The sequence below is a fragment of the Gouania willdenowi genome, chromosome 6 (assembly GCF_900634775.1).
Source record: "Gouania willdenowi chromosome 6, fGouWil2.1, whole genome shotgun sequence".
NCBI lineage: Eukaryota > Metazoa > Chordata > Actinopteri > Blenniiformes > Gobiesocidae > Gouania > Gouania willdenowi.
Window position 1 is genome coordinate 34041925 of NC_041049.1, and position 13840 is coordinate 34055764.

At 39.6% G+C, this 13840-nt stretch overlaps 1 protein-coding gene across 1 annotated transcript in view; it reads left to right on the forward strand.

Annotated features, from left to right (window-relative positions):
• Positions 1–2229: 2229 nt before the first annotated feature.
• Positions 2230–13840, forward strand: part of twf1a (twinfilin actin-binding protein 1a) — a 46232-nt gene continuing 34621 nt past the window's right edge. Inside the window, exon 1 of the mRNA XM_028449805.1 lies at positions 2230–2382. Within this exon, the coding sequence (XP_028305606.1) occupies positions 2358–2382 (25 nt within the window). The 5' untranslated portion in view covers positions 2230–2357. The remainder of the gene's footprint in view (positions 2383–13840) is intronic.

Sequence of the window (13840 nt, forward strand, 5' to 3'; positions counted from 1 at the left end):
ATATTACAGCCTGTACATGCAGTACGGTGACACATTTACTTCGCCTCTGGGTCCTAGTGCCTGCCAGTCGGTGTTGCCTGTTCTATTTACCGAGGTCTGTGTGTGTTTAATAAGTCCGTGTTAAAGTCCGCATGTTTAGGCCTCCGTCCATCCACTCTTTTTATTATATCCATGTCTTTTAAGGCTCTTATTAAATAGTTACGGCTGTAGTCCTGTCCGCCGCCATCTTGGATTATGTCGTCACCAGCGCGTCATCGCCGCAAGACGCGCACCCAAATAACTGTAAAGAGGTCTTATATTAGTCTATTTTCTTTTTAAAGTGGTGTTTTTTCTGGCTTTAGACTCCAATTACATTTATGTATATAATATGTTCCGTACACTATAAATAGGTTCACAATATAACTATTTTTTTTTGTTTCTGTTTCCACTGTATCCAAAATAATAATCTTTCTCAACAAGAACTATTGATTGATTTGTCACATGACTGATCCAGGGTTTGAGTTTGATTTATTTAGTTTCACATCTACCTGGGCTGTAGCTCTTTGTTTTTTTGACTGCTGACAACTTGTTTGTAGTTTTATTTCAGCAAGGTTCACTTTTACAGTTACAGTTGGGACCGTTGTTACTGAATACCCTAGTTACATTACAGCAACCAAATTAAACTGTATCAACTAAGTGAATTAATAAAATGTGAAATCTGTGACCTGTTGACCTGCACAACTCAAAGAATTGGAATCAAGAATCGTTTAGAACAGGAATCGAAATTGAGAATCGGAATCGGTAAAATCCAAACAATGCCCAACCCTACTGACTGCACGTCACTGCTGCTCGCAGCCATTTTCCTGCCATTTTGCTCGAGGGGACGAGTCTCCTCCCCCCTCCTACGTTCTCTTCCTTAGGTCAGCCCACAGCACCCGCCTCTGCAGATTTAGCTTTTAATTTACTTATTTTAAATACTTTTCTAAGAAAGCCCTGGCTTATGTTGTCTATACTCATTGCGTGCATAGCATTAATAATAAAAATGAAAACATAAATTAAAAACTTGCTCCCTTCCTTGTCACTGTCTGTAAAGCCGAGGCAGCAGCTTCTCCCTCTCACTACAGAGCTACAGAGGGATGGCTGTGGTTGACACTTTCTACAGGGGCAGACATAAAGTGGTTAACTTACTGAATGAACCTACATTCTGGGTGAACTCATCCTTTAGTAACCCCATAAGTTGATCAGTTAAACCGTAAAAGCGGCTGCGGCCGAAGGCTGCACACACATTGTTCCCTGATCATTGCATCACTCACTGGAGCGATGAAGTGAGGGAGTTCAAACATTATGTTGAATGGTACAGTGTAAGCTTGCTACAGTACATTAGAATGGTTATCAAAGTGATGAATGCTAATAATACAATATTTCGTGTTTGAAGGGGGAGTGTTCTTGGGCAGTGTCAGAGAGGGAAAGAGTTTCTTAAAGAGACAGAGGCGAAATTGAAACGTCATGAACAGTGATGCTAAGGAGGGGAATTTATTTAAATTATTTTTTATATTTGCTGCATTTTCCAAACAATTTTGGGTAGCATAGCTATTTGAGTATGCTATAGAATGGTATTATGTGCCTGAAAAAAAACATGATACCCCCCTTTAAGTTATAGAGGGTGCTGAACATTTCAAGCTGCATTTTGGATTTATTTTGGCAGCTCCATAATACAGCTTTCAGAACGTGTTACAGAAATGAGAAACATTAATGATAAAAATCGTGAGATAAGTACATTTGCTTTCATTCCTTATTTGTAAAGCAATATTTAATTTTTTTTTTTCTGCTCCCTTTAGCAAGAATCTCAAACTCCACCTATGAATGGGAATCAACCAGAGAAAACACATCAGTGGAACATATCAATGGATAGGTCAATTAATACTATTCATTGCATATGTGATCAATTGTACGCATTTGGTAAAACAGAAAAGATTAAAATAATTGGGAAAGGGGCAGATATATTTTTTTTTACTTGAAGGAGCAGTCATGTGAGGTAAACATGATGTTGGAGAGTGACAGCAAAGCCATTGTAGTGAGCACTCCATGGTGATGTACTGCATGTATGCGGTGGGTTGCTGGGAGTGTAGCTGGAATGGGAGGGGGTTATCTATTGTTGTTTTATTTCAAGTTAGATGAGGTATAGGTTAGGTCACCTTTTTAGCCTTGGTTCACACGGAATCCAATGGGTGGCAGTAATGCAACTCTCAGGATGTCATACAAAGCAAAAGAAGAAGAAGAACTGTCAGGGCGCGGCTTCGTGGTGTCTTCCACTTCCTGCTTCTCTGCCTTGATTCTGTCTGTTCAGCTGCTGTCAGCCGTTCATTCCACCGAACATCATGTCTCATCAGACGGGAATTCAGGGTATGTTCTTATCTTTGCTTCTGGTATAATTGTGTCCGTTTGTGTTGGTATTTGTCCTTGTCTGTGATTGCCAGACCTACTTTAAGCGCCGGTAAGTGCTCTACCGACAGGTTAGCTCCCTGTTAGCCATTGCTGGTTAGCACGAAGACATCACGTTATGAAGGTTAAGCCGAAGCTGTACATGTCGTGATCTATATTTCCCCTTTATCACAGACACACACACAGACACAGTGGGGAGAAGGAAGTTTGGTTCGACTGGAGAAACTCCGGAGAAAAAATTCACAGGGAAGTTTATGCAGCAGACTCTCCTGAAACTGTAATAAACATAAACATAGCAGTCCTTTCCAACTTACAATTACTTGTAACGCTACTGTGAACCCAGTGACGTTATATACTAGCGATGTAACGATACACACAAATCACGGTTCGATATGTACCTCGGTTTTGAGGTCACGGTTCGGTTCTTTTTCAATACAGTATGGAACAAAATGCAAAACATAAATTTGCTTGTTTATTCAAAACTTTAGTAAACCAACAATGTATTTAACATTATACAGCAAATGAAAATACCTGTAAAGTGCTGCCTGGTAATAATATTGTCAAACAAAAAATACATAAAATATTATAGTTACTTAGTTAAAAAGTAAAATAAAATTTGTAGTTTAAAAAGAGACTAAGGGTGCTTTCACACATATAGTCCGGTGGACTCGGTGTGGTTCAGGCAGTGAATCTGCAACATTGTTGCATTTTAATTTGGTCAGGTGCGCTTTCACACATTCTATTTGCCAAGTGCACCAAACTTTCTGAGCGTCACATGGGCAAAACGTTCGGTCGCCTATTGGACAGAATACTTCAACCTCCATAGACGAAAACAACACTTCTGTCAGAAAAATGCATTTTCCAAAGGAAATTCTCAAAAAAAACTCCCCAGAAACGTAATTAATGATTCAAAATGACCCATAAACACAATGAGTGTGGAAATCTTTGTGATGTGTATATATGTGTTGGAGGAGCACTGGGTGTGTTCATGTTTGTGTGCTTGTTGCCATGACGACAGTTTGAGTGACTGCTCTGCTGCTTTCCTGTGTTTTCCAAAGGTAATCCTAAAACAATCCCCACAGAAACGTCGTTAATATTAGGCAGTGGCTATCAGTACGTAATACGTGTTAATTGACTGGCAGTTTATTCGTACGCAGTTCCCCTCATTGGCCAGTTTAGCTCACGTGATAGATGGCACCACGTGACTTGAAGTTCTGTCAGTTTTATTTTAGCTTATATATATTTTTAGCTACCCCGCTAACTCTTTTACTTTAGCCCTAACACAGGAAACACCACAAATGTTTATTTTTTTGTATATGTATTTTTAAAGGTGGAATTTGCCATGTTAAATATATTAAAATGAAAACAAATATATATGTCAAAAGTGGGATTCGAACCCCCGGCAGCAGAAGGAAGAAACCTTGAGTCAGGCACCTTAGAGCACTCGGCCATCCTGACACGGTGATAACACAGGCAACATCATAATAATAATAATAATAATAATACCAATACCAATTGCACTTTACATTAAATAAATCTCACAGTGCTACAAAGAAAGCATAAAGGTGCTTTCACACCGAACGCGACTGAACTCGATTACATTATAATCAATGTAAATCACGCGACCTCAAGTTAGCTCCCCTAAAGCGACGTGACTTGTGTGATTTCAGTATAAAACCAAAAACAATGAGGCATATAAAAAGGCTATGGAAAGGCCTTTAGGCTACGTTTAAAAGAATCCACAGTCTGTGGAGCTCTCAGATGGTCAGGGAGAGCATTCCACAGACTGGGAGCAGTCGAGCAGAAGGCTTGATCACCCATGCTGTGCAGCTTGGTTCTGGGGATCTTCAGGAGGATGGCTTTGCCGGAACGGAGGGTGCGTGAGGATGTCTGGGGGGTAAGAAGTTCCTAGGTAGGCTGGGGCATTTCCATGTACACGCTGGTGGGCGAGGAGGGAGATTACTTATTGTTATGTATTTAAACGGTAAAGCTTTAGTTTAGCCTTAGTTTACATTTCTATAAATGGACCTTCAGAGACGCCGTCCCCGTTGTTACATGTGACGTCAGCAGCCGTGTGTGTGTGAAAGCAAACTTAAAACAACGATCTGTACTAGTCCGTCTCTCTTGTCTGATTACTTATGAGGACATAAACTGGCGACGAGGTGTGTGTCCTTGTGGAAGTTTGTTTTTCGGAAGAAAAGTCCGTGTAAGAAGCAACTTTTGCGCGAGTGTACAGAACCCGGAAGTGACTAGCGTAGCAACAGAGATGCTACAAACACAGCATGGAGGACAGCACAGCTGTGGGTGGAGGAGCTGAATTCTCCGTGAACAACTAGGGATGCGCCGAAATGAAAATTTGTGGCCGAAGCTGAATAAAATATAAACGCTTGACAGAATATAGAATGCGGTTGTTAAGTTTTTCACTATTTTTTTTTAATATTTCATAAATAGCCTAGAATACATTTTTAGACATGTATCTTAAAGAAAGTAAATGTTTATTGAATATTCTGACAGTTTTTAGATATTCCAGTAGCCTTTGCTTTTCAAAAAAAAAAGCACAACAAAGTTTTTCATTTATATTAGGCCTTCAAATAAAACAAAACATGCATTCCAAAAAAAACTAAAGCGCATTAAAGGGGAGGTATGATGAAAAAAAAAAATCATTTTATAATGGTTTAACTGCAGTGATATACATCAGTTTAGCCTCATTCAGAGGGACAAATTTGAAAAAGTTTTGTTTCCTCCCTCCTTTGTTATTCCACATTTTGTTAAAAGTCAGCTCCAACCGGGTGAGTTGGATTTTGCCCACGTGGGCAGGTGACGTCACCTAACACGCCTCCAAGAATGTGAGCTCCTCCCTCTCCAACTATCTAACAGCTAAAACAATCACTGCTGTTTAATATAGAATATATATTATACTTTATTTCCATATATGTAAATGCAAACTGCACTACTGGACGCCCTAACTGTACTACTTTTCCTGCTGCCGATTGTGTTGGGAGGCACTGCTTGGAGCCACGGACCCATTGTGTACACATTTTAGCTGTTATCACTCTGTGCTAATGCTACACCAGCCTATGCAGCGAGACCCGACATCGCTTGTAAACTGAGGAGGAAACAATGGGGTTGTTTACGGATTCGTGGTTGACAGCGCTAACAATGGACTCGGTTGTGGAATTGGACGGCTTCCAAATTTTACGCGCTGACGGATGACGGAGAGCAATAAGAGGAAAGGAGAGAGTCTGACTGTTTGTGTGCGGAAAGGAGGAGCTGCTGCTGCTGTGGTCCTGCAGCAACGCACACACACTTTTCTGACTCAAAATCACTGCACATTATTTGATTGCGTAATTGCGTCACACGCTACTATTCGGCCTTGCTTTTAACTCACTAAACCGAAGGCTGAATGTGGCTTTTTTTTTTTTTTTTTTGCAATATTCGGCCGAATATTCGGTGCATCCTTACAAACAACTATATGGTGAAGGAGCTTCACTTGGTGCTCACATAAACACAATATACAGGACCTGGAGGAGTTTATTATTACGTATTTGCGACTTTAGAGGAATCGATAAGCAGAATTGACAGGCAAACAAACTGTTCCGAGGAATTTGATTACTGGGAACCGGTTCAAAGAAAGAACCGGTTTTTGATTGTTATCCCTAAGTTTGAGGAAGAGAGAGACGTATTTGTGTGCTGACAAAGTGGGTCTGAAAATAGATGGATGGATAGTTGTGTGTGCGCTGCCTGCTGAAGTGCTGGGTTGTGAGTGTGTGCGTGCCTTTTGCCGCGACGGCAGTGTGAGATTGCTGTGTGCCGCTGCTACCCTGTCACCGATGGAGTTGCTCTGACACTATTGCGCTTCAACATAATGTCCTATATTTGGTCCTGGTTTGCTTTTTCACATAGTTAAAGACCGCGCCATGCTTCGCTTAAGGCGAACTGAGACTCACATTTTTCACAGGACCAGAGTTTGCTAGTTTGCTCTGCAGTAGTTTCCATTAAAATCCTACATTTCCCATGATTCTTAGCACTTCTCTGTAGTACTGTAGGATTAGTACTAGGGATGTAACAATTAATCGTAAGGCAGTTAAAAATTGATTCATAGGCATCACGGTTCACATCGATACTGTGAAAATTGAATTGCAGTGCTTTTTTTAAACAGCAGAGGGCGCTATCCAGAAGTGTTGGCGGCGGGCGGAATCTGCTACTACTTTCTTTTTGGCCGCCTTCTACTCTTAAACATGTTCATAAATGATTCCTTACCCCTTTAGCACTGAAAGAATATCTGTAATATTACGTGAATATTTGTGAAAGTCACATTTTTGCATTAGCTGTCTGCTAGCACGTAGCATCTCTTCTTCACTGCTAGATTAGTTGCATGCCAACCGACCACTGGGTTACCAGCGCCCTCTGCTGGTCCAAACAAATATCTGAACTAAATACATTGCAATGACTGTTTTTTTTTTTTTTTTTTTTTTTTTTTGAAGCCCAATTGTTAAGGCACAAAATACATTTTCAGTTGCACTTTTAAATAGAAAAAGAACTATAATGCAGTTTTGCATTGTTTACTATAGAACCAGAATTTAAATGAATAGGCCTCTTCTTCATTTGTATTATTTCTTTATTTATTTCATTCAAGATTTATTTTTAGTTAAATTGCATTGTTTGTAATAGTTTATCAAGGGATTCTTTTGACAATGAAAAATAAAAGGAAAACAGTACAGTTCTCTGCGACGTGCTTTGAAGGTGTTGGTACTTTCGCAGCTCGTGTTCATCTCCCTGCTTTGTTTCACTAGGCGGTGAAATGCAGGTCGGTGTTACATTTAATGCGGGTCAATACATGCAGAGCAGTGTTTTGTGTGACACACTTTTCCAACAATGCCACACATTTTCAAAAATATAAAGAAAGAGCCTCCTCAGGGAGGCAAAACCAACTTCTGTAAACAAAACAATAAGGTAGCATAGCACATTGTATGCAAATAAATAAGACATTAGTTAAACTTTGTTTTAAACGACTCTGCTGATTTTTTATTTTTTTTCCCCCGGAATTGTTGTTGTGCGATGTGCAAATTGACTGCTTCAGTGATCACTCTCCATTGGCCCCTTTCTTATCATACTTTGTAGTCAATTGTTCTACCACTGTCAGCTGCTTTTTAGTGGGGGTTTGTTTTTGCGGTCTTGTTCACCTCGTAAAGTGCAACATTTCACCCACTTGGTTGGATGTCTCCATTTTAGATGCTGGAATAAGTTTGTTGTGTTGCAACAAGTTTTAGACAAACCATGCAGTTAGTGCTGCAGCTGTCGAATATTTTTGTTTCGGGTATTCTGTTTATTTTTTTCATAGATTAATCGAGTAATCGGATAAAATACACTTTTATGTTTATAAACAACTTTATCAATAGTGTGTTATGAAATATGAGACCTCTTAAAATGAGCATGCCAGTTATTCCTCAAAATTTTATTCAAAATTATTTTTCAAAACTTCAATACTTCAACTTGACAGTAAACAAATGCCAGGGGAAAAAGAAAAATATACAACCTATTTCCTTAGGTTTGTCATAATAGCATCCCCTTGGTGCCCTAGGCGGGAATGGGCTTGGTTGTCGTCCCTGGGGGGCTGCTCTCTGTGCTGCTTTCATTCTGGGTCCTTCTGGCCTGGGCGCCCGTCGGCTACCCGTTCGGCACGGCTTTGGCCGTCTGCTGGGCGTGGGTCTTGACTCTTCTGCTGGGGTCTCGGGCAGGGGGCTCGATATTTAGTTTTGTGTTTTTTGTTGTAGTTTAGTGTATTTTTTCTGTAATGTGTGTTTTTTGGAGTCATTTTGTGGGTTTTTGGAGTCCTTTTGTCTATTTTTGTGCGTTTCTGTTGTTTTGTGTATATTTAGTATAAATGTTTAGTTTTTTGTTTTATTTTACTCATTTAATATATTTTTATTATAATTACCATGTGTGTCTTTGTGTAGCGCTACACGCACGGGAGAGGTGAAGAGTTAACTTATGTGAGTGAGATTTTAGCGCATTTGACCTCTTGTTACTTATTCCTCATCACTATTAACTCATAAATCCGGCTAAAATGCATTACCTTGTGGAGGCTCCGACTCCGCTTGCAGAAGTGGCATTCACATGGGGATGTTTTCTTTCCAGTGTTGCAGTATCGTGGAAGTACGGTTATGGTAGACTAGATCCATACTGTATCTACACTGGACTACATTGTCCGCTTTGCAAAGCATAAAATAGTCCCACACTTTAGACATTTTCTGTCTTTTTTGCACTCCACCGGTGTTCACGTGTTCCGCCAGAGGGAAAATGATGCGCGTCGATTAATTCAGTCTGGGTGAATCCAGAGACCGTGTACAAAGCGGCCGTGAAGCGGACTTTGGTGACATGAATTAAAGGGGACATATCATGGTTTTAAATCCTTCCTTTTTACATATAAATCATACAGCTGTGGTCTATATAAAGCGGAACTGCAATGCTTGGGTCTGAATTCCTCATTATTATAGCTCCACAGGCCCCTTTTCTGATGTGCTTCTGAGAGCAACTCGTTTTGGTGCGGTCTCTTTAAATGCAAATGAGACACTCCATACCCCGCCCCCTCTTCAGGTGACACTCGGTTCAACTCCACCCTGCTCGACCATTTTTGCAGTTTGATAGAAGAGATACAGTTATGTAGCGGCGCATAAACTTTTCATTCAGAGGTTACAGTTGTGTGCGAAAGTCAGGGCACCCCTTTAAAAACAGCATATTTTATATATTTAAAAAGTTATATTCATATTTACTGTCTCTCTGGTATATGTGAAAAAAAGACAATATTGTCAGGAAACATTAATGCATAGTTACATTTTATTTTATAAATTGAACAAAATTACAAAAATGAAAAACATAATTTTGGCATGTGCAAAAGTCGGGGCACCCTGAGAGTTTCAAAGTGTCAGATTATTTTTAAAAGCTCAGACCTCTACCAGCTCATTGGTCCTGAAGCATGTGTCAACAATTGTCATTAGGGAGTGCCAGCTAGTGCCAATTTGAGGGTTTCTTAAATACGGCGACTCCACAAACCTTGTACAAACACTCAGCAACCATGGGTTCCTCTAAGAAGCTGTGTAAGACAGAAAAAATGAAAGTAATTGATGCCCACAATGCCGGGAAGGGCTACAAGAAGATAGCAAAGCGTTTTCAGCTTGCAGTTTCCACAGTGCGAGGCATAATTAAGAGATGGCAGGTGAGGGGAACTGTGGAGGTCAAGAAGAGATCTGGAAGACCAAGGAAACTCTCGGAGAGAACAGCTCGTAGTCTGGTCAGAAAGGTAAACCAAAACCCACATTTGACTTCAAAAGACCTCCAGGAAGATTTAGCAGACTCAGGAGTGGTGGTGCACCCTTCCACTGTGCGCCGATACTTGCACAAACAAGACCTTCATGGAAGAGTCTGTAGAAAAAAAACCTTATCTACGACCTCATCATAAAATACAACGTCAAAAATATGCAACAGAACATCTACAGAAGCCTGATGACTTTTGGAAACAAGTGCTGTGGACTGATGAAGTTAAAATAGAACTCTTTGGCCACAATAAGCAAAGGTATGTTTGGAGAAAAAAAGGAGCAGCATTTCATGAAAAGAACACCTTGCCAACTGTTAAATATGGGGGTGGATCCATCATGCTTTGGGGTTGTGTTGCAGCCAGTGGGACAGGAAACATTGCTCGGGTGGAGGGAAGAATGGATTCAATTAAATACCAGCAAATTCTGGAGGCAAATATCACAGCATCTGTAAAAAAGCTAAAGCTGAAAAGAGGATGGCTTCTACAACAGGATAATGATCCTAAACATACCTCCAAATCCACCATGGACTACTTCAAGAAACGCAAGCTGAAGGTTTTGGAATGGCCTTCACAGTCTCCCGACTTAAACATTATCGAAAATCTGTGGGTAGATCTTAAAAGAGCTGTGCATGCAAGACGTCCTAGGAATATTGCCGAACTGGAAGCCTTTTGCAAGGAAGAATGGGGAAAAATCCCAAATAATAGAATCCAGAGACTTGTTGTTGGCTATAAGAAGCGTTTACAAGCTGTGATATCTGCCAGAGGGGGTGTTACTAAGTACTGAAGGTACTGATGCTGTAGGGTGCCCCGACTTTTGAACATGCCAAAATTTTGTTTTTCATTTTTGTAATTTTGTTCAATTTATAAAATAAAATGTAACTATGCATTAATGTTTCCTGACAATATTGTCTTTTTTTCCCATATACCAGAGAGACAGTAAATATGAATATAACTTTTTAAATATATAAAATATGCTGTTTTTAAAGGGGTGCCATGACTTTCGCACACAACTGTATTTACAAAATGTCAACAACAGAAGACTTGTCCATCCAGCCTTACATGTTCCAGCCAGAGTCTGACCCGGCGGAGCGAGATGAAAATGAAGATGATGAACCTGCAGAACCCTAACAAGTGAGCTAACACAAGCACCGAGCTAGCGCTAGCGCCAAGCTAACGTCACGAAATGCATTTTAATACAGTTTTTTCAAAGACAAAAACGGCAAAATGAAATGACTAATGAAAACTTTAGACTTAAATTAAATCACGTAGGCTATATCATCAAGGATCTAAAACGAGCACACAGCGCTAACATATGAAGTCTGAAGACGGTGCAACTGCTAATGCTAACAAAACAATGACAGGGACGTTTTATCATCACACTTTTTAGCGTTATTTACAGCTTACCGAAGTGCTCTGTTCATCGTCTCCAAAGATAGAAGGAATTGACCCCTCAATCAGACAGTCTTTCGGCAAATCCTTCTTTATACTGGCGAAGCGGTCATCCTTGAAGTGCTTCGCGCACACAAAAATGACCTTACCCACAGATGTGGGTACATTTCTGTGAAAAATAAAACTCAACCAGGCACTTCGAAAAGGTTCTGATGCTGGGAGATGGTGTAATGAAGCGTGTGGGTTACTACATCCAACAACCGAACATTTTGACTCATCCTCTCGTAACTTCGGCATCCTTGAGCTTGGACTACAAAATGAAAGCGAGAAATAAAAATGGCGGACTGCTCGAAGTGTTGGACCTGGAGTTGATGTACTAATTTGGCAGTTCCGCTGCAAATACTGTGATGTAATAGTTCAAAAAACGTAATAGAGAATAGAAAAATCGAAACAGATTGAAAAATATGAGCAAAACAGAATATAAAGATATCTACGGAGTACCTGAAGAGACTAATTTGATTTTTTCTGTACTTCTAAGCACTCTAAATATACAACAAAATGCATTTAAGGGTTAAAAAGTGGATTTAGCATGATATGTCCCCTTTAAACGAAGCTTGGAGGCAGAAAATTTGCCTCAAAGCTTTTTTGTAATTGAAATATTTGAGTTATTCGAAGAATCGTTTCAGCCCTACGTGTGGCGTGCACTCACTTGTTGCACGTCTGTTGCCACAAACCAAAACTAATTAAAGGGGACATATCATGGTTTTAAATCCTTCCTTTTTAGATATAAATCATACAGTTTTGTTTTATATAAAGCGGAACTGCAATGCTTGGGTCTGAATTCCCCATTATTATAGCTCCACAGGCCCCTTTTCTACCCCTTTTCTGATGCGCTTCTGAGAGCAACTCGTTTTGGTGCGGTCTCTTTAAATGCAAATGAGACACTTCATACCCCGCCCCCTCTCCAGGTTGCAGAGGTTCAACTCCACCCTGCTCAGCCATTTTTGTAGTTTGATAGGAGCACCTGAAGAGACTAATTTGATTTTTTCTGTATTTCTAAAATATACAGTACAACAAAATGCATTGAAGGGCTAAAAAAGTGGATTTAGCATGATATGTCCCCTTTAAGACAACTGACAATTCCCTTTTTCACTGTTCTCTCTTGCTTTCATTAGTGGTTAGCTGTGTGTGCACATTAATAAATGGTAAGTAACAAAATCTTAAAATCGTCCAATTTACCATATTTATTTCTCATATTGATAATAATAATAATAATAACAAACTAACAAAGTATCAAACCAACATCCAACTGTTTGTATTGTAGCAACATTCATGAAAAATATTTTAATAATGCACAAATTAAAAAGCAGCTTTATCTGGCAGGGCTCTATATTGAGAGTATATCACTTGCATCTGAGACGTGTCTCTTGGTTGCCGTGTTTCGGTCAAAAGAAGAAGAGTTTTTTATTTGCAAATTTTAGTGCCAGAGATTGGTTGGTTCTAATCGAGTTTATTTTTTTTACCTTTATTTTAACTGGTAAGGTCAGTTGAGAACTAGTTAACTACTTAGGATAAAGAACCAGGTCTTCATTTTAAGGACCTTGTGTGCAGAGGAGCCTGTTTTGTTTATGCAGCCGCAAGGTAAAGGGAGGGCCTGATTAAAGAGGAGAGCAAGGCGCTCCCTTGTACTTTCTTTTTCATACCAAACATTTCTGTCCATTTCAGCAGCTTGTTTGACACAGGAGCGCATGCGTGTGCGTGTCTGTACATTTGCACCTGCACCACAGAACCAGGAAACATCTCTGCTGATGGTGGTGCGTGCAATGTTGTGTTGAGGTACTGTTCCACTCCTCACAGTCACAAGGATGTGTTCAGGTACCAAAACATACCATTTAATTATGCATGAATTGGTACCAGGTAGCACCAAAGGAATTCGGTCGGTACCTAAAAAGTATTGAATTCGGTACCCATTTCTACCGTACAGACGTGACCGCTTAAGCACGCCGCAGAGCAGATTCTCTCTGAGCGGAAAGGACAAAAGAGTTCTGGGAAGTCTGCTGCAGGTCCTGGACCTGGGGGGTATTGCACAAAACCAGGATAAGGGATAAAGCCTGGAAAAATTGGCTATCCTGGATAAACTTATCTCCAAGTCAGACAGATGGTTTGTTAAGAATATTTTTTTATTAATAAAACACGAACACTGAAAAGTTTGAAAAGATACAGAATAATCTGACCTTCCTTATTGTGACTGCAGTGTAACTGACAGAAGATATATTTTGTAAATGTGTCCTAAAGGTAAGACAATGGTTACTGTTAGGGATATAACGATTCACTCAACTCCCGATACGATTCACTATACTGGGTTCACGATACGATTTTCTCCCGATATATTTTACAAAATGGGACTGTAGACGAATAATGATTGAAAAATATTCCTTTATTTTTTTTGGAAAAAAACTAGAAAATACTATATTATTTTTCATTGTCAAAAGAATCCCTGATAAACTATTCAGAACAATGCAGTTTAACTAAAAATAAATCTTGAATGAAATAAATAAAGGAATAATACAAATGAAGAAGAAGCCTATTAACTTAAATTCTGGTTCTATAGTAAACAATGCAAAATTGCATAATAGTTATTTTTCTTTTTAAAAGTGCAACTGAAAATGTATTTTGTGCCTTAACAATTGGACTTTAAAAAAAAAACCAGTCTAC